Source organism: Pseudocercospora fijiensis (genome assembly GCF_000340215.1).
Source record: "Pseudocercospora fijiensis CIRAD86 unplaced genomic scaffold MYCFIscaffold_8, whole genome shotgun sequence".
Taxonomy (NCBI): domain Eukaryota; kingdom Fungi; phylum Ascomycota; class Dothideomycetes; order Mycosphaerellales; family Mycosphaerellaceae; genus Pseudocercospora; species Pseudocercospora fijiensis.
In genome coordinates, this window is record NW_006921539.1 from 940,507 (window position 1) to 967,895 (window position 27,389).

At 50.2% G+C, this 27,389-nt stretch overlaps 12 protein-coding genes across 12 annotated transcripts; 5 read left to right on the forward strand and 7 right to left on the reverse strand.

Annotated features, from left to right (window-relative positions):
• Positions 1-6,535: 6,535 nt before the first annotated feature.
• On the forward strand, positions 6,536-7,735 carry MYCFIDRAFT_190198 (uncharacterized protein; the record flags this gene model as incomplete). The annotated part of the gene is made up of 2 exons (XM_007931784.1): positions 6,536-6,563; positions 6,690-7,735. 2 exons carry the CDS (start codon positions 6,536-6,538, stop codon positions 7,733-7,735), a joined length of 1,074 nt encoding a protein of 357 aa, XP_007929975.1.
• Positions 7,716-9,608, reverse strand: MYCFIDRAFT_57762 (uncharacterized protein). Its single transcript, XM_007931559.1, has 2 exons — positions 9,234-9,608; positions 7,716-9,183 (listed from the first exon to the last, which is right to left on the reverse strand). Exons 1-2 carry the CDS (start codon positions 9,593-9,595, stop codon positions 7,821-7,823), a joined length of 1,725 nt encoding a protein of 574 aa, XP_007929750.1. The 5' UTR covers positions 9,596-9,608; the 3' UTR covers positions 7,716-7,820.
• Positions 9,609-9,894: 286 nt separating this feature from the next.
• Positions 9,895-12,097, reverse strand: MYCFIDRAFT_177836 (uncharacterized protein; the record flags this gene model as incomplete). The annotated part of the gene is made up of 12 exons (XM_007931785.1): positions 9,895-9,978; positions 10,012-10,045; positions 10,124-10,191; positions 10,226-10,356; positions 10,392-10,510; positions 10,539-11,014; positions 11,046-11,086; positions 11,151-11,174; positions 11,204-11,283; positions 11,318-11,572; positions 11,625-12,061; positions 12,089-12,097. 12 exons carry the CDS (start codon positions 12,095-12,097, stop codon positions 9,895-9,897), a joined length of 1,758 nt encoding a protein of 585 aa, XP_007929976.1.
• Positions 11,752-13,669, forward strand: MYCFIDRAFT_167089 (uncharacterized protein). The gene is made up of 5 exons (XM_007931786.1): positions 11,752-12,213; positions 12,266-12,326; positions 12,379-12,704; positions 12,765-13,528; positions 13,584-13,669. Exons 1-5 carry the CDS (start codon positions 12,151-12,153, stop codon positions 13,654-13,656), a joined length of 1,287 nt encoding a protein of 428 aa, XP_007929977.1. The 5' UTR covers positions 11,752-12,150; the 3' UTR covers positions 13,657-13,669.
• An 835-nt stretch (positions 13,670-14,504) lies between these two features.
• Positions 14,505-15,541, reverse strand: MYCFIDRAFT_212158 (uncharacterized protein). The gene is made up of 2 exons (XM_007931787.1): positions 15,339-15,541; positions 14,505-15,280 (listed from the first exon to the last, which is right to left on the reverse strand). The coding sequence occupies exons 1-2, from the start codon at positions 15,433-15,435 to the stop codon at positions 14,733-14,735; spliced, it is 645 nt and encodes a 214-aa protein (XP_007929978.1). The 5' UTR covers positions 15,436-15,541; the 3' UTR covers positions 14,505-14,732.
• A 538-nt stretch (positions 15,542-16,079) lies between these two features.
• On the forward strand, positions 16,080-17,567 carry MYCFIDRAFT_50931 (uncharacterized protein). The gene is made up of 3 exons (XM_007931530.1): positions 16,080-16,293; positions 16,375-17,176; positions 17,225-17,567. The coding sequence occupies exons 1-2, from the start codon at positions 16,110-16,112 to the stop codon at positions 16,485-16,487; spliced, it is 297 nt and encodes a 98-aa protein (XP_007929721.1). The 5' UTR covers positions 16,080-16,109; the 3' UTR covers positions 16,488-17,176; positions 17,225-17,567.
• On the reverse strand, positions 16,080-18,435 carry MYCFIDRAFT_216364 (uncharacterized protein; the record flags this gene model as incomplete). Its single annotated transcript, XM_007931788.1, has 3 exons — positions 16,080-16,293; positions 16,375-17,176; positions 17,225-18,435. The coding sequence occupies 2 exons, from the start codon at positions 18,433-18,435 to the stop codon at positions 16,864-16,866; spliced, it is 1,524 nt and encodes a 507-aa protein (XP_007929979.1). The 3' UTR covers positions 16,080-16,293; positions 16,375-16,863.
• Positions 18,436-19,629: 1,194 nt separating this feature from the next.
• Positions 19,630-20,509, reverse strand: MYCFIDRAFT_33991 (uncharacterized protein; the record flags this gene model as incomplete). Its single annotated transcript, XM_007931410.1, has 3 exons — positions 19,630-19,823; positions 19,894-20,004; positions 20,431-20,509. 3 exons carry the CDS (start codon positions 20,507-20,509, stop codon positions 19,630-19,632), a joined length of 384 nt encoding a protein of 127 aa, XP_007929601.1.
• A 2,372-nt stretch (positions 20,510-22,881) lies between these two features.
• MYCFIDRAFT_167095 (uncharacterized protein) lies at positions 22,882-24,141 on the reverse strand. Its single transcript, XM_007931790.1, has 4 exons — positions 24,107-24,141; positions 23,967-24,057; positions 23,490-23,682; positions 22,882-23,430 (listed from the first exon to the last, which is right to left on the reverse strand). Exon 4 carries the CDS (start codon positions 23,399-23,401, stop codon positions 23,129-23,131), a length of 273 nt encoding a protein of 90 aa, XP_007929981.1. The 5' UTR covers positions 23,402-23,430; positions 23,490-23,682; positions 23,967-24,057; positions 24,107-24,141; the 3' UTR covers positions 22,882-23,128.
• MYCFIDRAFT_87416 (uncharacterized protein) lies at positions 22,882-24,143 on the reverse strand (the record flags this gene model as incomplete). Its single annotated transcript, XM_007931789.1, has 4 exons — positions 22,882-23,430; positions 23,490-23,682; positions 23,967-24,057; positions 24,107-24,143. 4 exons carry the CDS (start codon positions 24,141-24,143, stop codon positions 23,398-23,400), a joined length of 354 nt encoding a protein of 117 aa, XP_007929980.1. The 3' UTR covers positions 22,882-23,397.
• A 160-nt stretch (positions 24,144-24,303) lies between these two features.
• On the forward strand, positions 24,304-24,950 carry MYCFIDRAFT_57754 (uncharacterized protein). The gene is made up of 2 exons (XM_007931558.1): positions 24,304-24,352; positions 24,414-24,950. Exons 1-2 carry the CDS (start codon positions 24,319-24,321, stop codon positions 24,620-24,622), a joined length of 243 nt encoding a protein of 80 aa, XP_007929749.1. The 5' UTR covers positions 24,304-24,318; the 3' UTR covers positions 24,623-24,950.
• A 402-nt stretch (positions 24,951-25,352) lies between these two features.
• On the forward strand, positions 25,353-27,367 carry MYCFIDRAFT_199038 (uncharacterized protein; the record flags this gene model as incomplete). Its single annotated transcript, XM_007931791.1, has 5 exons — positions 25,353-25,568; positions 25,621-26,555; positions 26,688-26,879; positions 26,948-27,027; positions 27,174-27,367. The coding sequence occupies 5 exons, from the start codon at positions 25,353-25,355 to the stop codon at positions 27,365-27,367; spliced, it is 1,617 nt and encodes a 538-aa protein (XP_007929982.1).
• Positions 27,368-27,389: the final 22 nt, after the last annotated feature.

Genomic DNA, 27,389 nt, shown 5'->3' on the forward strand with positions numbered 1-27,389 from the left:
GATTGCGGCAATGGTATCTGCAGGAATTTTACTATCCCCTCGGCCTATCTCCTTAACTCCCTCTTCGTTAGTATTATCGATAGTATCTTAGTTCTCGTAGGTTACCGATTCGCCTTCTGCTAACTCTTAGGTACCTAAGAATTTAGGAAGGAACTATAGGGAAGAGACGTCGATATAGTCTTCTCGTCCCTGTTTCCTTTAGAGGGCAGCGAGGTCTTTTATAAAGGTAGTATCGTTAGGGATTCGGCTCTAGAATAGGTTAGTAGGCAAACCGTATGCTAGCAGCTCTCCTATAGACACATTAGACTTAAGGTCTAGGAACTATAAAGCCTAGAAGAGAGCGTTTGCCTTTGTATCTAAGGAGTTAGCTAGGCTAGTACTATACTTTTTTATATACCTATTAAAGCGAAAGCTTTTTAGGTCGGATAACTTCCGTTTATAGGCAGGTAGGTTAGCTAGGCCTAGGGTACTACTAATATCGGTAGTAACATCCTCTATATCGACCTCTAGAGTCTCTAGGACGACTAGGCTTTCTATAGGTAGGGTGCTAGGGGCGGTACTAGGTGCGGTACTAGATCGGGCAGCGCGGTCTATAGCTGTCTAGAGAGTCTTAGTTTTAGCAGTTAACTCTCGCTATTACTTAGCCTTATCGGCCGCCTTGTTCTTTAGTACCCTAGTAGGGGCTACCGTACTAGGGCGAGTAGGGTTCTAAGGGCTCTTACCCTTGCTTTAGGACTAGGTCTAAGACCGTATAGCAGCGTAGACATCTACACTATTCTTAGTAACCGCGTAAACATTAGTAACTGCGTCCGGATCCTAAGAAACAAAGTTGACTTTAATAGGCTTAGTAGTCCCGTTACTACTTCGCTCCTTAACCTGTTTTGCCCTAACCTTCTAAGTTTCTCGTTTAGTAATAGCGGCGAGGGTACTGTTCCTAGTGTCCTTAAACTCGATCTTGCCGCTATACTTCTTTTCTAGAAGGGTCTTTAGCTAAGGCAGCTTCGGGGCTCTCCGATCCTATTCGAAATTAATCTTGTCGCCGGTGTCTATATAGTAGAATCGGCTATTTACTTGTATAATAAGCTTCCTTTTAAGAAGCTCTTTCTAGATAGGGTAGGACGATTAGACATATTTGAACCCGCTACACATCTAGTACTTACTATCTAAGTTAGAATAGATCTTCCGTATAGCGTAGACATCTACTAAAGGGGCTTTAGGGTAGTTAGGATCTAAAACCTAGTAGACTAGTAGTACATCGCCTAGTATAGTAGCATTAATAACCTCCCTAACTCGCTATAATGCTTTCGCATTTAGGTTTAGCTAGGCTAGGGATTTAGCTAAGTCCGCAACGTCTTAAGAGTGCTTAGTAATAGTAGGAGTTACGGTCTTAGGACTACTTTGCGATTTAGGAAGGAACTTAGGTCCCTTGTTTCCTAAGGCTTCTTTCCTAACCTACGCTAGGTTATTCCGGTCTTCGCCGTAGATAAACTTCCTCGTATCGGCTATACTGTTAATGTCGGCCTTAATACATACTAGGACCTCTTTATATTTCCTAAAACTCTTAGGATCGGACTCGCTAAGCTTATAGCGACGGAAGATACGCTAAGCTATAGGCTACGGTAATCCCTAGAGGAGTAGCCTCGTCCTCTAAGAGTTTTCGAGGTTACTCTATTCGATGCCGTCCGCTAACTCGACAAACTCGCGGACATACCCCTTTAGGTCGTTATCCTTAGTGCGCCTTACTAAGCAGAGGGACTCGAGCTACGTACGACTGCCTTTAATACGATAGCTATCGCGCTCCCGATATTCCCTTATAAAGGCTATCTTAAAGGTCTCCTAGTTAGTATTAGACTTGTCGTCCTTTTCTAGATAGCTAACTAGGGTTTTAAGAGTTCGGTAAAGCTTAGAGGAGGTAGTCCTCGTAAAGGACCGAATCTTATACTAGTCGGATTCTCTATCGAGCTTGTAATTAACTAAGCCTTCCTTAAAACGCTCTATATATACTATAGCGTTCTACCCTTCGAATAACGGGTTTGTAGTGCTCCCTAGCTCTAGCGGGCGACGCTTGTTTTAACGGAGAAGTTCAGTTTACTTCTCTATTATCTTTATAATAATATTGTAGAGCGCCTCTAGCGTAGAGGGCGTAGGAGGCTTGCTTATATTAACTAGTCGCCGCCTGATTTCTTCGTTCGTAGGATTAGGGGCGGTTTCGGATTCAGAGGATTCCGCTAATTCTTAATACTCGTTTTCGCTAGAGCTAGAGCTTATTCGATTGTTAGTAAAATTGTTAAACTAAAATGCTATATAAAGCCGTAATAAAATGCTATATAAACGTGTTTTTAGTATATTTAGTTTGTTTGGTTTGTTATAATATTGCTACGCGAGAGAATAGTATATTAGGCTATTTCTCCTAGTATTACCTCTAGGGTAGTATTAGGATTTAGCCTCCTAGGGGTCGCCTAACTACCTCTAGGAGCTTAGTTTAGTATTAGACGAAAGCCGCTCGGAGGGAGAGACTACAATCTCTATTTATACCTAGATCCTAGAAACTAGCTCGTATCTCCTTTAGCTAGGCAGGGGGCGGTAGCCTTCTTTTTCTAGTAGAAGGCTAAGCACTATCTAAGCGAGGCTACGAATCTAGGATCGCCCTACCCGATTAATAGGGGACTCCCCGGCTATCCGACCTACAAGCCGTATTTGCTATTAATTAATAGTCTTAGTAAACTAAGCAAGGCCGATAGGTAATTAGTCTATCTCCTCCTTAGGCGGGGCTTATCTCGAGTAAGCGGTGCTAAATAGGTCTTCGACCTAGAGCCGAGTCCTTAGAAGCTAGCTATAGCTATAGACTAGGCCCTAAGCTATAACAGTCCTAAGGGTTTGCAGCTTTTCGGGGTTAAAGCGATGCCCTTATTAAGAGGTTTCTCTGCTTGTCGTAATAGCCCCTTAAGATACTTCGGTATCGCTTGTATCGTAGGCTCTTATCGTGCCTTCGCTTCGGTTATAGCTATTCGTGCCTAGAGACTACCTTTAATATACCCGAACCTGTTAGATATAAAGAGATAGCCCTACCTTCGGCTCTAATAAAGGACGGAAACCAAAACTACTACTACTACTAGTAGTAATAGTATAGGCTACCGAGGGTAATATAACCTATAGCAATATAGGCAGCTATGTTTAGCATAATAGGATAACAAGACGGTTGCTTAGGCTAATAACTAGAGCCCTACAATATAGGCATTATAGAAGTGTAATATAAACAATGTGCTATACGAGGTTAGTACTCTATCTACAATATAGAAGGAGGCCTCTTATATAGGCTTAAAACTCAGCCTAGGTGTGTAGGGCCGGTTACTAGCTAATAACGCTTATACTAAGTTTTATTTAAAACGCGCTATATAGTAATTCTAATCTAAACGCTTATACTAAGTCTTATCCGGATCGCGTATAGTAAGTCTAACTCGGAACGCTAATAGTAAGTACTATTAAGAACGCTTATAGTAAGTAGTACTATCTAAAATACCTATAATAAGTACTATTTAGAACACTTATAGTAAGCTATATCCGATACGCTTAGCCTTACGAGTATACCGCCTCGAGTAAATATCCCTAGATTAGGCGTAAACGACTATATAGCCTCGAGTAAATACTACCGGATCGGGCGTAAAAGATATATATAGTATCGGAAATACTACTATTATAGCGGCGAAGCCTTACGATACGTACTACGACTACTATGTCCTCCGAACCGGTCGCGAACTAAGGAGTTTTAACGTTCCTCGGATATAGCTAATTAGAGGCGGCTTTTAGATCGTTTTAAGCCGTACTAAGCCTAAAGTAGACCTACGGTTTGTTAAGTTATTATTATATTAGAGATAGCGTAACCGCGCAATACCGCCGCGAGCAAATACCGCCGGATTAGGCCTAAAAGTTAGATATATCCTTCCGGAATACTACTATCGCGGCGGTAACGCGTTATAATATAGACTCCGCGTAATACCGCCGCGAGCAAATACCGCCGGATTAGGCCTAAAAGTTAGATATACCCTTCCGGAATACTACTATCGCGGCGGCAACGCGTTATAATATAGACTCCGCGCAATACCGCCGCGAGCAAACACCGCCGGATAAGGTACATACGACGAAGACGCCCTTTTCGAGACTACTATCGAAGTTATAGCTCGTCGCGGTATATACTACGACGTCTACGCCTTTCCGGATCGTAGAGGTGTTTACGTTCCTTGCGTCTACTAATTAGAGGCCGCGGTTAGCCCATTTTAAGCCGCACTAAGCCTAAAGGGGCCCCAACTTTTGTTAAGTTGTTATATTTTAGACTATCTAAAACGCCTATAGTTACTAAATAGTATTCGAACTACTTATAGCGAGTACCTTATATAACGCCTACTACGAGTACCTTATAAAACGCCTATAGCGAGTACTCTATAGAATATCTATAGCGAGTAGTACTATCCGAAACGCGTAGGCTAAGCCTTTCGAGTATACCGCCTCGAGCAAATACCGCCGGATTAGGTATAAACGACCGATATAGCATCGGAAATAATACTATCGTAGCCTTACGATATATACTACGACTCCTACAATCTCCGAACCGCTTACGAACTATATACTACGACTCCTATAATCTCCGAACCGCTCGTAAACTAAGAAATTTTAAAGTTCCTTGGCTATAGCTAAGTAGAGTCGGCTTTTAGCTTATTTTAAGCCGTAGTAAGCCTAAAGGGGCCGTAAGTACCCTATAAAACGCCTATAGCGAGTACTCTATAGAATACCTATAGCGAGTAGTACTATCCGGAACGCGTAGGACAAGCTAACTACTATCTATAACGCCTATAGAAAGTCTGATTTAGAACGTTTATAATAGTAACTTAGTAAGTACTATTCGGAACGCGTATAGCAAGTCTAATCCGGAGCGCTAATAGTTAGTACTACTATCTATAACGCTTATACTAAGTTCTATTTAGAACGCGCTATATAGCAATTCTAATCCGAAACGCCTATACTAAGTCTTATCCGAAACGCGTAGAGTAAGTACTATCCGGAACGCGTATAGTAGGTCTAATTTAGAACGGTAATAGTAAGTACTATTACGAACGCTTATAGTAAGTAGTACTTTCTAAAATACCTATAGTAAGTACTATTTAGAATACTTATAGCAAGTTATATCCGAAACGCTTATAGTAAATACTACTAAAAACGCCTATAGCGAGTAGTAATATTCGAAACGCCTATAGCGGTAACTATCTAAGATATCTATAGCGAGTAGTACTATCTAGAACGCGTAGGACAAGCCTTATTTTAAACGCTTAGTATAGTTCGTCCTATATAAACCAGAACGCGTATAGCAAGTCTAATAATCTAATCCGAAACGCCTACAGAAAGTCTTGTCCGGAATGTATAAAGTAAGTCTAAGTCTAATCCGAAACTAAATACTTATACAAAGCACTATCCGGAAGGCCTATAGCGAGTAGTACTATCCGGAACGCTTATAGCAAATACTATCTAAAACGCCTATAGTTAAATAGCATTCGAACTATCTATAGCAAGTACCCTATATAACGCCTATAGCGAGTACTCTATAGAACATCTATAGCAAGTAGTACTATCCGGAACGCGTAGGATAAGCTAACTATTATCTATAACGCCTATAATAGGTCTAATTCAGAACGCTTATAATACTAAGTACTATTCAGAACGCGTACAGCAAGTCTAATAACTCTAATCCGGAGCGCTAATAGTTAGTACTACTATCTATAACGCCTATACTAAGTTTCATTTAGAACGCGCTATATAGCAATTCTAATCCGAAACGCTTATACTAAGTCTTATCCGGAACGCGTATAGTAAGTCTAATTCGGAACGCAAATAGTAAGTACTATTAAGAACGCTTATAGCAAGTAGTACTATCTAAAATACCTATAGTAAGTCCTATTTAGAATACTTATAGTAAGTCTAATCCGAAACGCTTGTAGTAAATACTACTAAAAACGCTTATAGCGAGTAGTAATATTCGAAACGCTTATAGCGGTAACTGTCCGAAATAGCTATAGCGAGTAGTCCTATCTAAAACGCTTATAGCAAATACTATCTAAAACGCCTATAGTTAAATAGGATTCGAACTGTTTATAGCGAGTACCTTGTCTAACGCCTACTATAAGTACCTTATAAAACGCCTATAGCGAGTAGTACTATCCGGAACGCGTAGGATAAGCCTTTCGAGCCTACCGCTCCGAGCAAATGCCGCCGGATTAGGCGTAAACGATACCGCCTCGAGCAAAAAACGCCGCCGGATTAGGCGTAAACGACGGAGATAGCCTCGGAAACACTGCTATCGCGGCGCCGGAGCGTTATAGTCGATCCTACGACTCCTATACCTTCCGGACCGCGCGAGAATCGAGAAATTTTAAAGTTCCTCGCCGCCGACTAATCAGAGTCGGCTTTTCGGTCGTTTTGAGCCGCACTAAGCCTAAAGGGGCCCCAACTTTTGTTGAGTTGTCATGTTGTGGAGATAGACATTCGAATGCCAAGCTCAGCTCTTGTGCGAGCGCGTACAGGCTACAGCATGTCGGACCTCTTCGAACCAAAACCACTTCAACGCCCTGCCAGGCCTAGACCCAGTCCAACCGGCACATCACCACCAGGCATCATCGACGACAGCTCATCCGACTCTTCAGCTTCATCTGCGGCCAGCGCGGCTACTGTGCGGCCCTCATCACGCGAGCAAGCTGCGCCTGCAACACATTGGACGCATTCCTTCGACCAAGAACTTTTCCTCGAGCAGAACACAGAATCGCAGCATGCGACATATCACGTCTACCTGACCCCGCCCCCGGACGGCCAGAAAGGACCTCTCTTCGTCTGTCACCACGGCGCAGGTGCATCCGGCCTCTCCTTCGCCCTTTTTGCGCAGCACGTCCGGCAGCGACTGCCTTCGGCTGGAGTTTTGTCTCTCGAAGCACGCGGCCATGGCTCGACCGTCACATCGGCCTCCACCGGCGAGGAAATCCGCGACTCTTCTCTCGACACTCTCGTCGCCGATGCAGTGTCCATGATTGCTCTGACCGCTGCGGCGCAAGGATGGTCCCCACTCCCTCCGTGTGTCCTCGTCGGCCACAGTCTCGGCGGCGCAGTCCTGACCACAATCGCAGCAACACAGCACCACGCGTTCGGCAGCAATCTGATCGGCTATTGCGTGATCGATGTGGTGGAAGGCTCGGCCATCGAAGCATTGTCGCATATGAGAACGTATCTCGCGTCTCGTCCCAGCATGTTCAATCATGTCGAAGACGCGATCACATGGCATCTCCGCTCTCGCACCATCCGAGATCAGCGTTCCGCCGAAGCGTCCGTGCCGTCCCTTCTCGTGCCGTCGCCGAGCGGCAACGGCAACGGCACGCTCATCTGGCGCACGAACCTCTCCGCCACGAGTCCATGGTGGGAAGAATGGTTCAAGGGCCTGAGTCGGAAATTCCTCACTGGCCGCGGAGCAAAGATGCTCATACTTGCGGGCACGGACCGGCTCGACAAGGACTTGATGATTGGACACATGCAGGGCAAGTTCCAACTCACTGTCATCCCCGAGGCAGGACACTTCGTGCAGGAAGACGTGCCAGAAAAGACCGCGAGCCTTCTCGTCGACTTCTTCAAGAGGAATGATCGGAGTGCCCTGGTCCTACCTCCGAAAGTAAGCGACCTCATAGCACAAGGGAAGAAAGTCTGAGGTTTCGATGATACCCGCGAACAGAAGAAAGATATATACCCCTTCAAAATCCGACAGCATGAAGCCCCAACTTTTTCAAGCCCCTTCACCTCTTAATCCGAAACTGCGTCTGCGCACTCAACAAATACTGATACGCAGCATTCCTAAAATCATCCGAAATAATCTGATTCGCCAAACTCTGAAAATTCAACAATTGCGCACTATTGGGAGTCCAATTCGGCCAATTGATCTGTCTTCCACTTCCACTCCCCAAAGAATTCGGATCCAAATCATTCACGAAAGAAACATAATACGTCTGAATCGTGTTGGTGATGGGATTCGCATCCGCATCTCCCATCAGAGCGAAACTGAACAAAAGGTCCGAAGCATGGAAAGTTCCGAGGACGGGGGTACCATGAAAATACGAAGAGAGGTAGGACCAGGTTTTGACACCTTTGGGTTGAACGGTGTGGAGGTATACGCGGCGGGTGAGGGTGAAAGTGATGTCTCCAAGGACAGCGGCGAGACGCTTGAATTGGGGGTAGATGTTGTTGAGGCCTGCTGTGCGGAAGGGGGAGCCGGCGGGTTGACCTTCGAGGGGTTGGTTGGGGTAGTTTGCGAGGAGGGCTCGGACGTTTGCGAGGGCGTTGGGGTTGGTAGGGAAGTAGTCAGCGAGGTATTGGGCGAGTTGGTCGTCGGTGGTGACGTTGGATTGGACGAGGGAGAAGGCGGTGCCTTCGTCCTCTTGGTCGCCGATGATGATGGGGACTTTGGTGAAGCGGCCGGCGTTGATGCTGACTTCGGGGGATTCGGAGAAGAAGGAGTTGCCTGGGTCTGGACGTGGCAGGTAGGCGATGTCGAGGGATTGGTAGGAGGAGATGCTTGGGACTGAGGAGGCGGCGTTCAAGAATTTCTCGTAGGAGAGGGCGCGAAGGCAAGCGAGTTGGCTGGATGCTGAGCTGCAGCCTGCTGCTGCGACGACTGTGTCGTAGACCTTTTGGCTCTTCAGATCGGTGACACTTGTCGCAGGGATTTCAGAGCCCGAATTCATGATCGCACCGCGGAAGAGGGCTTGGCCATGGTAGGTGTTGTCGCCGCCGTTGATCACGGTGTGATCAAAGACACTAATCGCTCCCGCCGACTCTCCCCAAATCGTCACCTTGGTTGGGTCACCTCCGAAAGCAGCGATATTGTCCTGGACCCATTGAAGGCCAAGACGTTGGTCACGCAGGCCCAAGTTGGTGTTGCCTTCGCCAGCAAGATCCTTGCCTCCAAGGAACCCGAATCCACCTACTCTGTAGTTCACTTCGACAAACATGATAGGCTTGCCGAGAGATACAGACTTGCGGATAATGCTGCCACCATCATACATGCCGGTACTCCCGGATTCGAATCCACCGCCATAGATCCAGAAAAGCACAGGCAGTTTGGACGATGAAGTCGCAGTAGATGGTCGTTGCACGTTCAGACTGTTACACGTCAGCATCATGGCACGAGCGCTCTTCTCAAACATACATACGTCAAGCAGTCTTCGCCAGCATTGTTAATCTCCTGAAAAAGCGGAGTATTCATAAGCTTTGCCAAAGCATCTTGCGGAAGATTGCCTGTGTTGACTTGTGTGGAGAACTGAGGACATGCTCGTGGACTTGGGTCCGAAGTGATTGTGCCAAAGCCAGAAGCGAGGGGACGCGGTGATCTCAATCGAAGGTTGCCAACGGGAGGTTGTGCAAAGGGAATGCCCTTGAAGCTGTCGATGCCACTTGCAGTACTACCAACGACCGTGCCATTCCTGATGGTGACTGATGGACCGGATTGACGTTCATCGAGAGGGGCGGCCAAGGCTGAAGTCGCCAGCAGTGCCAGTAGAGAGAGTCTGATCATCTTCACGTTTGAGTAGGTGAGGAAGTAGTGGTTCAATGGTAGAGATGGTGCTCGGGGCATGCTTGATTATTGTAAGGCAGAATCACTGATGACAACAATAGCTCTCGGGTGGAGTGGTATCCTGTACGACAAAGTGCTCGTACTGTAACGTTCTATAAACGGGAACGCGAAAAGGTATAAGCAGTTAGTTCAGGAACTCTGTGCCGCCGACGGTTGGTGTCGAGTGACAAATCTGGGAAGGATCGATTCATAAGACCAGGTTAGTCTATCAATTAGACTTGAGATTCATGCGGCCATGTTTAGACATTGCGGAGGCGGGTGTTGATCATTGGCGAAGGTAAAGTATCTTCCGAAAGCAGTATAAATTCCGTGCTCCATTTATTCTACCCGCTGTGTCGTGCTTGAGCGATCTACACGTCGTGGGCCGAGGTACCAAGCGTGAATGCAAGTCTGGGTGGATTCGATGCATGCTGCGCGCGTATAGTTGTAGTTGATTGTGACGTCTTGATATAATAGGTTTAGGAGTACAGGTGATCGACCTTCGCGTCAAATGATGAAAGGTCTAAAGCTCGTGTATGAGGCTCTTCGAATTCAGGCTATGCAAAGCTCCTCTCAATTGCGTAGTAGCACTTGACCTTGGGTAGCGATGCCGAGATAATGGTGTTCGAGGCTCAGTTCGTATCCTTCGTTCGTTTCATCGTTTCGCGGAATGAGTTCCAGAAGTATAATCAGCCACTCTGGATAGCCACGCGAAAGTAAGCCTTGTGCAACAAGTATTGCTTTTGGTCGTCTATACAGGTATTCTGTATGTGCTTCGAGCGCCTTCCGTAGCCGAAAGAATCCTCGGTTGTGGGTGATATAGCCGGGGAGTACCAAGAATCATAAGATGACTTCTGCCAGTCCATGATGTAACCTCTGGTGGTCTGCCAATTGTTCGACTGACAAGTATCGATATCCGCAAGCCAGACATTCCCCACAACCATCCTCCACAACAGTTTCCAAGCCGAATGGCGTCGAGAAAATGTCTTCGAAGCCGCTTGCGAAAGGTGCTGCGCTCATCTGAGAGATCTGGTCGCCAATCGAAGGCTCTGGAGTACCGACACTTCCGCCTGGAGAAGAGGCAGGAGATTCGCTTTTCCGCCTCTTAGGAGCAGAAGAGGCGGAGGACACACTCTTGCGTCGCCTCGATTGTGATGATTCGGCTGCAATGCTTGACGCGCCTGGTCTCGAGGCAGGCTTGAAATCGATGGATTGTTGGGAAAATGTGAAATCGGTCGGATTCTGCACGAACAACATGTGTGGTGAGAGAGTGAGGTGCTGAGGTGCTGCGGTCGGCGTCTTCGCGCCACCCAGATCGTACATGCAGTCTGAACCGAAGTTCCTCATGGCAGAGAATTCGTTCATGTCCGCAAGGAAGTGCTAGAGGGGAGATGATCAATCACGACCGGACTGCGATTTGGTGCTTGAGGGAAGTGCGGACATCAATGGCGTCTTGTTGCAGAAGGCAGCAAGGGCGTGTAGACGTGCTATCACTAACTAGCTTAGCGATTAGAACTAGAAGGGTCGGAAGTGGTTACTGCTTCGCGATCAAGCCGGCAAAAGCAGTACGATCGGACGGATGGTTCCGCGTGCCTCTCTCCGTCGTAGTCATCTTCGATTTCCCCAGTTTTGCATTTTGCGGCGAGAGACTAGGAAGAGCTTATCTGTGCCTGTAGCGTTCACGTGCAACCGCAGGCCAGTGCCTTGGACGAACGGCAATCATGGACAGCGCTGTTGTTAGGCTGCTCAACTGCGATCTGCTGCCAGAACGCGATGTTGCGTACGCATTCTGCCGTGAAAGAGATTCCCTCAGAATGCGGGACCTGCCATGACCTCACCCAAGCTCTTTGAGTATTCTGCTGTTCTCGTTCTGGGCTCACAATTGGTCGAAGCTTGTCTCCGCCATTGGCGTGCGAGGTGGTGCAATGGTGGTGGTGGCTCGAGCACCAAATCATCGCAGAACGAAACATCTCCTGCAGGCATGCGTCACGGACATGTGAGCTCCCTTCCTGAAGCTTCGTCATACACCTTCTCCTCATCGGCTTCCTGTCGCTGGCAAGACTCGCCTCGCTCACTACTTGTCAACGGCAAACGCGGCTGTTTGGAGCCCGAGAGATGTCCGCAAAGTCGGTCTGTGTCCCATGGGGATGGATTATCGGAAGCAGTCCAGGCAGAGAGTGTCTTCCGATGGGCCATGGCACTCCGTTTCAGCATTTCCGGGCTCGATTCCGCCATGTCGCTCGCTGTGGCGATGGACGCAGCCGCGTTGTAGTTGAAACTTGAGCGACGGTCTGGTCGGTCTCCGAAGTGGAAAGCGGGAGTCTCCGGGCGATGGGGTTCACGCCAGAAACATAAGGTTTGATAACATTCTTCACTTCCGTCCGGCAAACCAGGTGGGGCAAGTCCAATGACGTGTGACAACATCAACTTGGAAATCATACAGCATGTCTTCACCTGGTGCATTTACTACTCACTCAGTAATACAATAGGACAGAGTCCCGTGGCCACGGCCAACGATGACAGTGGCGAACGGCACGCCAAACGACCTACACGATGGCACGAAGCCGGATATCGTAATCGTGGGTACTACAAGTGTCTGTGCACCATCCTTCACATGCTAAAGGTCCCCAGGTAGGAGGTTCTCTTGGCGGCCTTTTCGCTGGCGTTGCACTCAAGAGCCATGGCTACAACAGTGAGCGCATACATCCTCCCCTCCTGAAATATATACTCATGCCACCTCACAGCAACCATTCTCGAACGCACGCCCACATTCTTGCTCGAAAATCAAGGCGCCGGAATTGTAGCTGGCGGCGACACCATCGAGTTCTTCAGGAGATATGACCGCACCGGCAGACCCGTCGCTGTACCCAGTTTCAAACGACTGTACCTGAATCAAAAAGGACATGTTATCCATGAGGAGGCCAATCGCCAAAATATGACTTCGTGGGATTTGACCTATTATCTCTTGCGTGCGAATTATGATCGTGTCGACTCTGCTTATCTCGAAGGAGGCAAACTCCCGGAAGCGCGAACTACTGACGGGGACACCAATTACCTATGCGCTTGTACTGTGACCGATGTGGTAGATGAAGGCGGTGTGGTCAGAGTCAAGTTTACAAAGCAAGAAGAGGACGGGTCTGAGGTTGAAGATGAATTGACCACGAACTTCCTAATCGCTGCAGACGGACCAAGCTCGACGATACGCAAGATGTTGTGTCCGGAGGTCGAACGGAAGTATGCTGGTTATGTGGTCATCAGAGGAACCGTCCCGGAAAGCGAAGCCACACAAGAGGCCTTAGACGTGTTTCGGGAAAGATTCTGCTTTTACCATTGTCCGGGAATACAGAATCTGACGTACACCATTGCGGGAGAGAACGGTAGCACGGAGCCGGGCAAGCGTCTTCTGAACTTCGTCTGGTACACCAACTTCCCCGAAGGCGAACCCGAAATCGAGAAGCTCATGACCGACAAAGATGGGAGACGCAGACATATCACAATACCACCTGGGAAAATCGCATGGGATGCTTGGGAGATGATCAAAAGCCGTGCTGACGAAAAACTTCCGCCACAAATGGCTGAAATGGCCCACAAGACCAAGAACCCTTTTGTGCAATGCATTACAGATGTCATCTCGCCGAAGCCACTGCACATGGGCGATAAAGTGTGTCTGATAGGCGATGCTCTCGCTGGCTTCCGGCCGCACACCGTTGCCTCCACCTCTCAAGCTGCTTACGATGTCATGAGTTTGGTCGATTGGCTGGATGGCAAGATCGATCGAAATCGGTTTGTAGCACAAGTGATGCAGTACGCACGCCTGATCCAAAGCAGCGGCGTTTATATTGGCAATCGCTCGCAGTACGAGTCTTTGCCAGTTGAGGAATATATCAAGGATAGGTATGTGATCGTAACGACAAGTAACAAGTCTTGAAGTGTTGCTGACGCACGACAGGAATATGATGAGCATACCTAGGTGGGATTTGAAGTACCCCGAATGGACAAAGGCAGATCTTGATAAAATGTGAACTCACGACGCTCATTATCTATTTACTCCTCTTAACAATCAACACTTCGACAAATGAGATCCCACAGCTGATCTTGCTCCTAACCCAGGCACCTGAGTCGGCCATTTACAGGCAGAGTCGACTGTATTGCTGACGAAGTGATACACCACATCAAAACTCGCCAACCTCACTTCCTACTACTCGCAGGCCTAATGATTCCAGGCTTAGACACGTGCGAAATCACTAGCTGCGCTCCAAACCTACAGCCGAGTCCAAAATCACATCTCAAGTGATATACTATATCAAAAGGTCCCCGACCTTACCTACCACCACTCACAGGCCCAATTAATCCAGACTTAGACACGTGTGAGATTAGCAGCTTCGCGCACACTCTACAACCGAGTCCCAAATCACATCTCAAGCGACTAATCACATAAATCCTCGCCAACTTCACTACCTCCAACACGGATCTTCCCGACCTTATATATTAAAGTCTCACTACTTCCGTCTTCCACCAATCATCCATGCTCGAACAGTTAGTTGCCTGTAAACCCGCTGTGGCTCAGTGGTAAGGCGAGTCCCAAGAGGCATTGTTGGGAACGACGTGATAGACGTCATTCTGCAAGAATGCCTCGATTGGGAGTTCTGTTCGAGTGTGGGGGATTGGTAAAGTTTTGACGTTTCGTTGGTAGGGTTGCCGCTATATTTATGTAATATGATTTCGAAGTTGCCAGTTGGGGATATAGTGGCCATTATCAGGCGTGAAGAATGATATAAGTTCACCATCGTCCATACATTCGACTCCTACCCAACGTCGATTCAAAGCTCTCAGGGTACCAACCGAGCCGAAGCATGACATTTAGGAATCTGAGACGCGATCACTCCACAACCATGTGAAATGGACGCAGCAGAAATGGTTGAGAAGTAGACGAGGCTCTTATCAATACCATCCATGATCATTATTACATACATTTCACGCGTGGAATGCTGTAACGAAGAGCATACTTCATTCATTCATGTCAATGTGCCGTGTTCCTAATCATGCAAACAGTCTCCGATGATAAAGATATTCTCCCATGTCCTCAGCCTGGAAATGTTTAGAGGGCGACGACAGCAGCGGCGAAGACAGCGATGGCAGCACCTCCGAACCAGACGCGGGTGTTACCAGCGCTGCCGACCTGCTGGAGTGGAGCGCTTGGGGTTGCGCTGGCCATGGTACCGTTGGAGCTCATGGTTGGGGTGGAGTAGCCGGTAGTAAGAACTGGGGCGACCATGCTGGTGGACCAGGACGAAGAGGACGAGGACCAAGACGACTCTGGAGACTCGGAGCTGGACCAGGAGCTGCTGCTCTCAGCCCAAGAAGAGGAGTGAGAGTAGCCGGTTGGCATAGCAGTGGTCTCAGCCCAGGTGGAGCTGTGGTCGCCCCAAGCGCCGGAAGAGTGAGCAGCCCAGGCAGACGAAGCGGCAGCTGGAGCAGCGGTTGCCGAGCCCCAGCCTGGCATGTAAGATGGGGAGTAGCTGGCAGTGCCGGTGTACATTGGGCAGCCTGGGACGTCGTATCTTGGAGCACCAGCTCCACCACCGCAGTCGAGGAAGTCGCAGAGCTCGCCGGTTCCTGGGACGTACCACGCGAGGGAAGCACCAGCTACGAGAACCATGTCAGTGTTGCGTTCGATACAGATCGATGCAAGAGATGGACTTACCTGGAGAGGAGACATCGGTCGACGTGCAACCAACCAAGTCAGTGCGAGCCATGGCCAGAGTAGCCAGCGAGGCAGCAGCGAAAACGACGCGGTACATTTTTGCGATTACTTGTAGCGTTGTAGAGATTGTGAGGATATTTCTGCCGATGTGCTGGCGATGTATACTTTTGTCGTCGTTGAAAGCGAATGACTTGGTTAGTTTACTGCTGACGAGAGAAAAGAACAGGAGAACATCAAGAGAGCGAAGTGTAGAATATGTAGGAACCAAATCAAATCCTGATCGTCAGGTACGTTGGAAGCACGGAACGCACTCTCTTACCTTGGTCAAACATACTAGATCCTTCATAACGCCCAAATCACCTGTGTTTGGCGGAGTCTCTGGAAGCTAAGCCCGGCTAAGCATATCATAGGGGCCGTTGTCAGGACGCCACAAGCGTTTCGCCCGAATTGCCTCTGTAAGGTTTGACTTTGCTCGCTTCGTGGATATTTTGATTTGACCGCGACGCGATCCGGTGGCTTGCTGAAATGACTGTACTGTAATAAATAGTCTGCTGACTCGGAGAGAATGTGACCGGAATACCAGCGCGGAGCGTGTTGTGGTGTTTGTGGTGTCGGTGGCTGCATCAAAGCTGAGTTGAAGTCAAGACAGTCTCGAAGATCGGCCCGGTCACGTGAGTCTTGGCTCTCCCGACCAGACGGACCTCCAGCAGACCATAGCATAGCACAGTACCACTTCCACACCACCCACCACCCTCACGCTTGAGCTTCAAAATGATAACAAAATACCTCACCTCAATAACCACAGCTTTCTCCCCATTTAACGCGAAATCCGGAAAAACAGCCCGAAATTTCCTCGCAATGCTACCCGCCAACGCGCGCTCGACCATGGCAATCGATGTAAAAATTCTCCCGCGAGCACAAGCCGATCGGCCTGTGATTTTGGATTTGAAATTCAGTAAGCGAGCGAAGTGACATCAAAAGCTTAGAGAAAAAGCTCAGGGGGAAAAAGGGACCTCGCTAACGCTCGGTTTCATAGAGGATGGAAAGGAGATGAAATTAGATTTGGAGAAGATGAAGATTAAAGAGATTGAGGTTGAGGTGGATAGACATTCGAGGAGTTTGAAACGGAAGGAGGATTTGGAGGGATGATGCATGAGGAGGAGGATTCAATGGGGGAAGAATGTTTAAGATACCCAAGATTTTTTGCTGTGAGAGAGAGAGAGAGAGAGAGACAGGAGAGGGCGTGTCTCAGCGCGAATTGTAGCATGCCGCGAACGGTTCGGAGAATGCGCGCGCGAGAAAACGAAGACTGTGGTCAGGGTTCTGTGATTCGAGATGACGCGCAGTCTGGGAGAACGCGGGCAAAGGCATAGAGCGAGGCACTTGAAGACAGCGCGCCGCTCGGGGCAAGCGCGAAATTCCGTCCCAAGATCTGTACATATGTAGGTCTACATGGACTCCAATCATGATGTCTAAATACCAAACAAAAGCCACGGGTTCAGGGCGCCATCCAGATGCCAATTGATCAATCACTGTCGTCCTCCACCATCGCAATGACATGCGCAGTGTCAACATCATCAACTTTGTCATCCTCCTCTTCGGGGTGCAAGAGCTCACCGAGATGGGTGCTTTCAGCAATAATTTCACGTGCTCGGCTCTCCCAGTCGTCACCAGCAAGCTTCATGTCCTCTTTCACGAGAAGCTCGACAAGATGTGGAGCAAGCACGACTTGCACGAAGCCAGATACGCCTCCTTGAACACCAGATGTCGAAACGAGCTTGTCCTTTTTCGATCGCTGTCGTATATCATTTGTAAGGCGGCCAATAATGTGTTCGGTTCTGCATCTGGTCAGCTTCAATACTCGAGCCAAAGTCGATGTGGCATACATTAACTTCGCTCCTTTGGGTCCATAGTACCCCATTGATGCGCCCCCTCTGCTCTCGTGGCCCGTGATGACGTGTTCTAGGTCTTTTCTGGACTTCTTTGATTTACTCTTCAACTCGTCCCGGTAATGCGATTCCACCGTATCATTCACGATATCTTTGAGGAACGAGTCGTGTGCACGCATCCTCCGCGATAATTGTTTCCAGTCGATTTCAGGATACCCTCGTTCTCGCCATTGCGCTTCTGCCTTCTGCTGCTGATGCCATCTGCAAAACCGCCTTTGCCATTTGTAATTCAACTCGCGACCACGCAGGACCTCGTCTTGAAAGTCTTCCAGCAATGACCTCTTCAGGGCCTCTCCACAATGCTCACATTTGACGGTTGGCACACCTTCGCAGATCTCAGTTGCTTCGATCTCGTCTTCTGATGATTCTGTCAACGGTGATTCATCTATCTCTGGCGCCTCAAGCTCTGCGCCTGCCGATGTAAATGACGTCTGGACAGCAGAGGTAGCCTGTGATGAAGCTGTTGAGCCGAACTCGAAGGCATCAGACATCTTGAACTTCTTCTTGGGCGAATTTTGTGCTTTCTGCTTCACAGCTGCGGCCTCTGCCCTCTTGAACTGCTTTTCGGCAATTTTCTGCTTTCTTATAGCTTCCTTGCCGTACTGTGATTGTTGTGATGACCTTGGGACCGTAATGGACCTCGCTCCAAACGTGGGTCTCTTCACCTTTCCATAGCCTGTGTGCAAGTTGATTTTCCTTCGTGACTTAGCGTCGCGCATAAGCTCCTCATCACTAGAGTATCCAGCGAGTTCGGCGTCGCTCAGCATCTTTCTCTTGCCCGGCAGTACGTCCTGTGCTCTGGGATCCCTAAACGGCCGCGTCGACTCCTCTTTACGCTGTACAACAGGCTTTGCGATAGTCACACCTGACATTTTGAAACCCGACGCTCCTTTCACCTCGCTGGGCGCAGATGGAGCCGGCTCTCGCTCAACATCGCTGCTGCTTCCTTTCGGACTTGCTCCGACATGCTCATCATCGTCAAACATGACCACCTCGTTCTGCGAGCTCCTCCTAATGTCTGTATTTTCCGGACTAGGATATGTCTTTTCAGCCTCTGTCTTCTTCGATTTCTGTTTCACCGGGCTATCATCAAGCTCGATGACCACTGCTGTACTTCGTTTCTTTGGCTGTTCTGGTGTCGCAGTCATTCGGTCGTGTCGTACACGCTTATTGTTCTTGGTAGTATCTGGTATTCTCCCACTCGAGGGCATACAGTTCTCCTTATCTGCTCCTATGCCGTCAGCATGGTCATCGCTTGACGCATGCTCTTTGCCCCCAACTGTACGTAGGAGCGGCCTGACGCCGTTTCTTCTCAGTCCATTCATTCTGAACGATTCGATGCTTTGGGTGAATGCTGACGTACTGTAGTCATTGCTTGTGATCGATGGCGGCAAATGGTGAACTTGATCTCGGACGTGACGCGAACTTTGGCATTGGAAATCGCGGTACGCGTTGAGACCGGGGTCTGTGCGGAGAGTGGAAAGCGCGTCTCCGCGTGATCTTGCATTTCATTTCATTTCATTCCAAAAAAGACTTGAACACCGTACAGATGGTATTCTGTCGACATATGAAACGTGTTAATAATGTCCTATCTTACTACCATCTCCTCCTGTCCTTCCCATCCACAATTGTGCCCCTTGGGTATAGTTACAGCAATTAATCTGCGCGAGCAGTCATAGCCCTCTCTAGTGGACCACCCATGGTCTGACCAGTTCCCGAAAACATGTCAAACATGTACATTAAAGCATTGCCTCGTCTGATCGCGCAGCTGGTGCTGAGACCAGGCTCCACTATACCCCATAACTCCATACCATCTTTAACGCCATCTGCTGTACTTTCTCCTCTCTCCATTGGTGTCTGCCTATGAGCTGGTGTCCGTTATTTCCAAGCTACAACCAAATCGCCAGGATGTAGCATCTTTGGAGTCGGTTAATCTTTCGAATCTCGACGATCAGCTGCCTTGCGCAGTTTACGCTCGCGTTGGTCGGCTCTTCTTTTCTCTTCTGCGTCTTCATTTTCCTGAGCAGCGCTTTAGTTCACTTCCTAGCAGAACGGAACAATTTCGCAGGCTCGCGGGGCCCCGTAGTGCTTTGGCCCCTTCAAAGGAAGCCGGGTGAACAGCCCAAATCCCAGTGGCCACCAAGAGAAGGGCGGCAACTAATACTGCTGGCCACCTGCGCCATAATCGAAAGCATTGGTGCCCTCTGCCGATGGGTCCATGGTGTTGTCCAGGACATTGTGGTTTGAGTCTCCGTAGGTGGGCGACGTTACATTGCCGCTGCTTCCGCCTGCAACAGCTGGCTTCTGATGCTCACCGCGAGCAACCAGGTTCTCGTCCGGAGTCAGTATGAATACGGGAATAAGATATATTTGGGCGAATGGATGTATTGCATAATGTTACCACTCACCTCCCGGTACCTGGCAAGGTAGATCTTTAGCGCCTCGCCATAATTCTCAAAGCCCAGCGAAGTCATGGCGAACAGGATATCCTCGCCATTGACTGTCTTACGCTTCTCCTGTTGACACTTCTCTGATGCTGTTGATGATTATTAGCCGCGCTCCGAACACTAATAGCCGCCGTGAGATGGCGCTAGAGCAGTACGTACCTTCGCTGGTGATGAACGAGATGAACTCGCTCACGCACTCTTGCATGCACTCTTTGGCTTCTTTTGCGATCTTGGCATTTTCGGGAAGCGCCATCTTCATGATTCTCGCGACTGGAGCAAAGTTATGTATGTTAGCGTCGCCATCGAAATTTTTGCGATTGGGATTTCTCGAGCGATTCTGTGCTTGCGGCGAAGATGAAGAGTGCGGGGATGGCGAAGGCATGGTTCTGTTTCGTCTGATCGTCCAGTCGGCGGCAGGCGAGACAGAGGCTGCAGATCTCTGGCTGGCCAAGGGCTCTCTGATTCGACGGACTTGCAGACCAGATGCGCGATGCAGCGATATATGTGTGGATAGGAAGCGACGCCAGTCACGACATTTCGTCGAGGTTTGCAGGTGTCAAAGAATCCCAAAGTCCTGTTCCTCGTGTAGCACCAGAGACGGAGAGGACAAGGATAGCACGGTGCGTGGTGCGATGCAAGGCGTGTAACGAGGCGAGGCATATGCAGTACAGGAGATTTCATCAAAGCGATACTCACCATTGGCAATGGGCAACCATCGGTCCTGCTCCTTGACCTCGAAGTCGTATCCGACATCTTCGGGACGAAGAGCAGTCATAGTCTCTTCGTCGTTGCCGTTGCCGTTCCCGTTGCTGTTTGGCTGGTCGGCGGTCTGGTCATTTTCCGCGGGCGACTGAGTGTCGGCGGCTTCGGCCTCAGTGTGATCCCTTGGGGACTGCGACATCTTTAATGGAGGTGCGTAACCGTTCCGGGTCGGATGAGCTGTCAATGATTCGCTGGCCACCACGTCAACAACACCCCTGGTGCTGCAGTACGACAGAACTAGCTCGAGTGGTGCAGGTGGAAACGAGTTGCCGGCGCCGGCACACAGAGCGAGGCCAAGTACGATCGTAGTGTCCTGCAGAATTGCGGTGTGTTTTACGTGCTAGGGCCGCGGTGTGGGTGCTGGTCGCCACTGCCAAAGGTCAATAGATCACGCAGTATCAGTACCTGCGCCGCGCAACGCCTGAGGATGTGGCCGTGGAGCGGGCGGTGAGCGCGTACAGGAAACTGCTGCGAGCGAGCCTGGCCGGGTGAGGTAGGATGGCGGATCGCTGATTCGATGTTTGGCGCGGCCGCAGCCGGTTTGCAGGTATCGCGCGTGCTCTAGTCCCAGCTCTAGGAATGTGAGCACGAGAACGGGCGGCGATGCAGTGCGGATGAACCTGAGGACCTCGCGCTGCAGTGGCGTTTGTGCTCGTGAGGTATGCTGAATATGCGATGCGATGCGATGCGATGCGAGGCGAGGCGAGACGAGGCGAGGTTCGTGGCTGCTCGAGCTTGGCAGGCGCAGCGCAGCACTGCACTCTGTCAGGCGTTGCGTTGCGGCCTGCTTTGCTTTGCTTTGCTTTGCTTCGGCCTGCCCTGCGCACAGCAACGAGACAACACAACAACACGGCTACCGCGTCTGCTGGAGCGCCACACACTCTCTGTCGCTGGCGGCAGCCCGATTGACACGGCGAGTCTGCAATCCTATGGAGGAATGCTGTGCGGTTGCGCCTCACAATGGCCAGCCCAACACAATGCGCCTGCGCCTGCGCCTGCGCCTACGCTGGAGGTCGCCGTCCGGCAGACGTTGCGTGGACGCGTCTAGCAGCGGCGTGCGGCGTACAGCGTACAGCGGTTGCTGCAGACGCACGAGTCGCTCAAAGTGGATCGGGAGTGCAAGAGAATCTGACCTGACCAGCAGCTGGCCAACGAGAAAATCGGTGCAAAAGGAAGTGGTGATTGGACCTTGAGCTGCAAAAGAGCCCGCCATTCTTTATGGAAGAGCTTGAGCGGCAGAGAGAAGCCGCCGCAGTTTCCTTTTTCCGACGAATCATCATGCGCGCTTCGGCATTTCGCCTGCTATTCGACCTCCAATGCTGGCTCTCTCACCTCACTTCATCCTCTCAGCAGCCTCGTCGTGCCTGCAACGCACATTTGAGGCCGGCCGGCAAGGACTCCCACACCAGCTGTGACACTCCTCCGGCATCTGTCAAGGTTTCAGTGTCCTTGTCTGGCCACGCTCCTGCAATGCCGGAGCCACAAAGACCTCATCCCGCATCTCACGATGCTATCATGCATGTGGGCCCAACCCGGTGTAGTCGCTATGACGAGGCGAATACTTGAAGTACTTCAGCTTGTACCTCGACCCTTCTTCAAGGGTGGCATCCTACACTTATTAGCTTGCAGATATGCGCTGGCAATATCGAGCGGCGCATTCATGACGAATTCGTTGCGACGGAAGTGCCGTACGTGCAGGCGAAAAGCCATAAATCATGGCAGCATGGGATGACCCACATTTCAGGAACCCTTTCCGTTCATCATCATATGGTCTAGCGCTCTCAAATAGGAGACAACCGATCTAGCTATCGATGAGGGACGGAGCTGCCTGTTCGCAAGCGAAGTACTGCAAGCTCGCTTTAGACGAGTGACTCAGCAGTCCATGCGGCTCGACATGTTCCGCACCGGATGCACTTCTTTCGACTTTCACCAGCCCGACCTCAATGCCTGACGTTGAAAAGAGCCTATGATAGTGAGGCTGTGCCTGACAGCTTACAGAAACCAATGATCTTTGCTCACCCTGCCCGGCCTCAAGTATTGGGCCTTCTCACTCAGCTAACGCACCGGGCCAGCGCATCTTGCATAAGGGTGCTCGCTTACCCCCTAAGGCCTCTCCCACACCTTTGGTTCACCCTTGTACATCGCGCTCATGACATCTTCGACAGACGAGATGGTGTGGTGCACGGTAGCCCTAGGACCCAGAGAAATGTCATCTTGCAGTGACGTTTGACAGCGCACATCGAGATGGGTGATAAGACTCGGTACACGGAGACATACGCTATCAATCAGGTGACATGCTGTGACTTCAGCTCTCGGTCTGCTGTGCTGTGCTGTGCTACTGAAGCGCTGGAAAGATGAGGGGAAGCGAGTAGTGCCTCAATTGTTAGGCCGAAGCACAAATTTTCTAGGCAATACGTACAAATGATACTACCAGATTGGAGGCCACATGTGCTAGAGCTCCACGCATCTAGTTTCAGAAGACTTGCTCTCGCCAGCATCAGTGCTTCTGAGACGGCAGGAGAAGTTCGGCGGTCGAGAGCCGGGCCGTCCATCCCGAACAGAAGCTTGCTGCGTCTTCATCACGCAATACAGTATTGACAGTCTATCCATGCTTGTGTTTTGCAGATCGTCTTCAGGAAATCCAAGATCCGGGTTTCGGTCTCTGATTCAGACTGTGAGGAGGCACTGCCTTCCGGAGCATGTGTGCCAGCAACCCGACCACCAGTAGTGACTCGCCTTCTTGTATGAAGAGGGGGTTCTGCAAGTGTAATTTGCAGAGCTCACACAATGCGCGGCTGTAGAGCAGGCTGCTCGCGCATGCATCCAGAGTCAGCGGCTTGCAGATAACATGTCCAGCATACAGTAGTAAAGCATGTTCCTTCGCACATCCCAGAGCAGCGATCATTGCTGAACAACTTGAATATTGTTCTTCTTCTGTATCCACAAGTCAGCACACCGCCACATAGAGGAGTACCAAATCCACAGCGGCGCACCTTCCACTTCTCCATTTCCGCCTGCTTGGTGTGATACTGTTTAACAAGATCATCCAAAACCTTCTTCAAGCCCTCAGCATTCGTCTGCAGCGCCGGCAGCACATCCTTCACCGTCCTTTCCACAAGAACGCCATTGATCATTCGAAAGCATTTGCGATCGCCGGGGAGTGGCGTGAGCGTTTCTAACACCAACCTAGAATTACACACACACTCTTGTTAGCGAACATGGCCTCGATCCATCTCACTCACAGTGAAATTCTTGCCACACAACGCTTCTGCAGGTACCAGCTGCCGATGGCGATGGCAGAGAGTCAGGGATGGGGAGGCGAACTGGTGGCGGTGAAGGAGAGTTCGATTGGTTCGAGGAATTCTTGAAGATGGAAGCGAGGGCTTGTCATTGGCGGTGAGACACCGCAAGTATGACATGATTGGAAGGGCAAAGAGTCGGGAGGGTTTTCTTTCTTTGAACGAACTCACTTATGTTCTTCGGCTTCTTGTTCTACGTCGCCGATTTTCTGCGCGACGGCTTGGAGCGTGTCTTTGTAGTTGGAGTATTGGACCTGAAGCTCTGGGTGAATTGTGAGAGAGGTGCTTGAGAAAGAATGTGGGGTGCTTACCTTGCTGCTTCTTCGCCGATATTTGTTGTTGGGACATGTTTGCGATATGGTTTTTGTGAGGTTGGACTTTGGTGTTGATGGTGAAGCTTTCTGTGCGCGACTTTTGCAGGTCCATCTGAGTGACAGAATTCCGCGCAGAGTTCTAGACGACATCGACTCAAGTGTTTGCCATCTCTCACACAACTACCCGATTCCCAGTCCTTGGTCTTGCTATGCATCCACACTTGCACAGAGAGGATCAAAATGGTGGGCGCAACCATTCCCGACGCAATGCGCTGCGCTGCACAGCCAGACTGATGTGTTGTAGGATGCGAAGAGCTCATGACAGCTCTAGAAGAATGCCACGCCAAAGGGTTCTTATGGAAGTCCATGGGCATGTGCAGTAGCACCAAGACGGAGGTCAACAAATGCCTACGAGCTGCCCGACTGCGGCGAACGGCGGCGAATCGAGAAGAGGCGAAGAAGAAGCGAGCACACATGGAGAAGATCTGGAATGAGATCGATGCCAATTCATGAATGCGGTCATTTGGAAGAAGCCATAGCCGATGAGGGGAGGACAACACTCTCAACTCACACTGCTAGAGATGTCACAATAATGTGTCGCGGGACATTGTGCGCGCTCGAGAAGAGTCAATAGCTGAACGCTATGGCGAAGACAAACAATCGGACCCGAACCTGCATGGGCATGGCATGGCATGGCATAGCGGGTGGAAAGGCGTCGGCACTTCACGAATATGCCGTTGGTATCCGGAAGTAGCGCGAGGTCAGGAAAACATGAATTGCGGCGATTAAGAAGCGGGAGCGCAAGCAGGGCAATTCGCGCAATCAAGACTCTCCGCCCATGTGCAGTATATCTCTTCCTGCTTGTATAAACGCCATCGTTGTATATTGACTGGACCAAGGCAAAGCTATAATCGTTATGTTACATCGCCTGCCGATGTGCTTTCACCTGTTGTCGTGTGCAGTTTGCGGTTAAGCCGTATCCTCCGCCCGGTCTTGAGAGAGCACGACTGGATCGAAGGACAGATGGAAGTCGTCCTCGAAATGGGCTGTGGTTCGCAGATTGCAAGGACGGAGATGTTGGACCCACTTGCGTTCTGCGCCTTCCCGAAGAAGCTTCCAGGCAACTCCCGCCGAAGCGTTTGTCTGATCCAGCTCATTTCCGGTGATAGCTTTCTGCGTCCTTCAGCATCTTCAGCATCTTCAGCATCGTCAACACTGAAAGACGAGCATGGATCCGCACATCATGTTCGCCAGCGATCCGGCGCAGTTCGCCAGCGACCTCGAAAGTCTGATGGACTCAGCCGCCGCTGCTGTTGCATCTGGCTCTATGGACAGCTCAGCGCCGACTACGCCTTCAGCACGCGCGCCGATGGTACGATCGCCACCGCCAGATCCACGCGTGCGTAACAAGCGAGCTGTCGCCACTGGCACTGAGCAAACCCGCTCCAAGAAGCTCAAGGTAACTCCGATCTAGTCATCACCAAGACTAGGCATTGCTGACCATTGGACAGCTTCAAACACCCGGGAGGAATGATGCCACCGCTTCTGCCAGTCAAGACCCAACGCAAAGCTCGCATGTGGCCTACAGCGAGTCAAATAAGCCCAATGTAGTCATCCCAACAGGACCCTCAAAGAAGCAGAAGGGCATCCAGCGTGTCGTTCAACGTCAGTGGCATTCCAACCACGATGGGATGGCCTATGAGGATCTGCTGGAGCAGCGTCGCGCTGAACAGCTTGTCAATGTTGACCGCTATGTGCCGCCCAGTGGCGCATCGACCATTGGCCGCCGTGAAAGCTCACTCGGCAACGGTACAGTTCGTGCTGCAGTACCATCAAGTTCACATCCTGCTTCTGCTTTCGGCGCTCGTCGTGGCTCGAATAAAGATCACGCCCTGTCGGGGGCTCCTCTGCGACCAGCCACGACAAATAGAACTCCTTCGAAAGGCAAGCATTTCCACTTCTCCGCGTTACCGGAAAAGGTGAAGGAGAGGATCTTGGCCCTCCTACTGATCAAAGACGGGCCCATTGTTGTCGACTTCACCTGGCTTCGCGCGTTCATCCACGGACACTGTCGGGTCCCAGCTTCGTATAAGAACGTCAAAGATAGCGAGACCGGGCTGAATTACTCTGTGCCACTTCCCTGGGATGAAATCTACCAATACGTCCGGATAATGCAGGATGACTGCAAGTCCTTCAAGGGCGCCATGGAGCTCCGAGGGGACAAGACCCGCACAAGGAAGGGACCATGCCGCGACTTGACGGCAGCCAGCCTCCTCAAAGTGTCTCGGGATGTGCACAATCTTGCAGCGCCAATTTTCTATGGCCGAAACACATTTCAGTTTCCTTGGCCGACTACCGCGTGGATGCAATTCGAATCGTTTCTGGCCACCATTGGACCACACAACGTCGGTCTTCTTCGGAGAGTCGACATTCATGCACCGCTTTGGTAAGTACAGATTTCTCGCCAAGGCGAATTAAATGAGGACTCTTTGCGGGTCCTTGTAGTCTTGTTTCAATCCTTACCCAGAGGAGACCGCTCTCTTGACGTGTTGGCTGATTCGTATGCGCCCCAAATCAGGCATCGCGGTGTTCAAGAAGACTACGTGGAGGGCGCGATGCTCGATCTGACCTCACCAGCTTCACGCATGGCTATTGTAACGCCACCACATCAAGATCGCTTGCTCTCCGCAATTAAATCGTCTCTTCAAGCGCTCAGAGGCAACCTAACGCATATCTCCTTCACGCTGGAGCACGGAATGGCTACTGATCGGTAAGCTAATGCGCAGGCGGGCTGCTTGACGAGAGTGATGCGCTGATCGCCGCGACTCGCAAATCCAGATGGACGGGAAGATACACAAGTGATCGACAGCTCATTGCCATTGGCGATGCCGAGGACCATGTTAAACGAAAGCAAGAAGGTGAGTCGAGTGGAAATGCTGCTCATAGTCCCGGCTGCGATCGAGTTGTTTCCTCAACAGCCGCTACGAGTAACGAGGATGGGAGTATCTCGTCCTTGCCGTTCGCGTCCGTATCATCAGACATCTACTAATACTTCTTCATCCAGGCATGTCTTTGCTCAAGGATTTCGGGAAATCTCTGGCCACGGCTCCTATCCTCCACCTCCATCACCCCAATCCCTCCGCGAAGATACAAAAGCACGACAAGGCGGAATTTCGTTCGAGATTACCTGGTGTCAAGCAAGAGGCGGGAAAGTACGGATGGCAAGTTGATAGTCAACTCAAGGAACGTCGCTGGTGATTCGCATTCATGGATAAAGAAA

What these genes read in the sequence shown, in the direction of transcription:
- MYCFIDRAFT_57762 (XM_007931559.1), bottom strand. Translation starts at nt 9,595, where the DNA reads ATGATCAGACTCTCTCTACTGGCACTGCTGGCGACTTCAGCCTTGGCC. An exon ending in GCTGGCGAAGACTGCTTGAC is followed by an intron (nt 9,184 to 9,233) that starts GTATGTATGTTT and finishes GACGTGTAACAG; the next exon opens with TCTGAACGTGCAACGACCAT.
- MYCFIDRAFT_167089 (XM_007931786.1), top strand. Translation starts at nt 12,151, where the DNA reads ATGACAGTGGCGAACGGCACGCCAAACGACCTACACGATGGCACGAAG. An exon ending in ATTACCTATGCGCTTGTACT is followed by an intron (nt 12,705 to 12,764) that starts GTGACCGATGTG and finishes AAGCAAGAAGAG; the next exon opens with GACGGGTCTGAGGTTGAAGA. An exon ending in GAGGAATATATCAAGGATAG is followed by an intron (nt 13,529 to 13,583) that starts GTATGTGATCGT and finishes GACGCACGACAG; the next exon opens with GAATATGATGAGCATACCTA.
- MYCFIDRAFT_212158 (XM_007931787.1), bottom strand. Translation starts at nt 15,435, where the DNA reads ATGTACCGCGTCGTTTTCGCTGCTGCCTCGCTGGCTACTCTGGCCATG. An exon ending in GACCGATGTCTCCTCTCCAG is followed by an intron (nt 15,281 to 15,338) that starts GTAAGTCCATCT and finishes TGGTTCTCGTAG; the next exon opens with CTGGTGCTTCCCTCGCGTGG.
- MYCFIDRAFT_50931 (XM_007931530.1), top strand. Translation starts at nt 16,110, where the DNA reads ATGATAACAAAATACCTCACCTCAATAACCACAGCTTTCTCCCCATTT. An exon ending in GATTTTGGATTTGAAATTCA is followed by an intron (nt 16,294 to 16,374) that starts GTAAGCGAGCGA and finishes TCGGTTTCATAG; the next exon opens with AGGATGGAAAGGAGATGAAA.
- MYCFIDRAFT_167095 (XM_007931790.1), bottom strand. Translation starts at nt 23,401, where the DNA reads ATGATCGCTGCTCTGGGATGTGCGAAGGAACATGCTTTACTACTGTAT.
- MYCFIDRAFT_57754 (XM_007931558.1), top strand. Translation starts at nt 24,319, where the DNA reads ATGCATCCACACTTGCACAGAGAGGATCAAAATG. An exon ending in GCACAGAGAGGATCAAAATG is followed by an intron (nt 24,353 to 24,413) that starts GTGGGCGCAACC and finishes GATGTGTTGTAG; the next exon opens with GATGCGAAGAGCTCATGACA.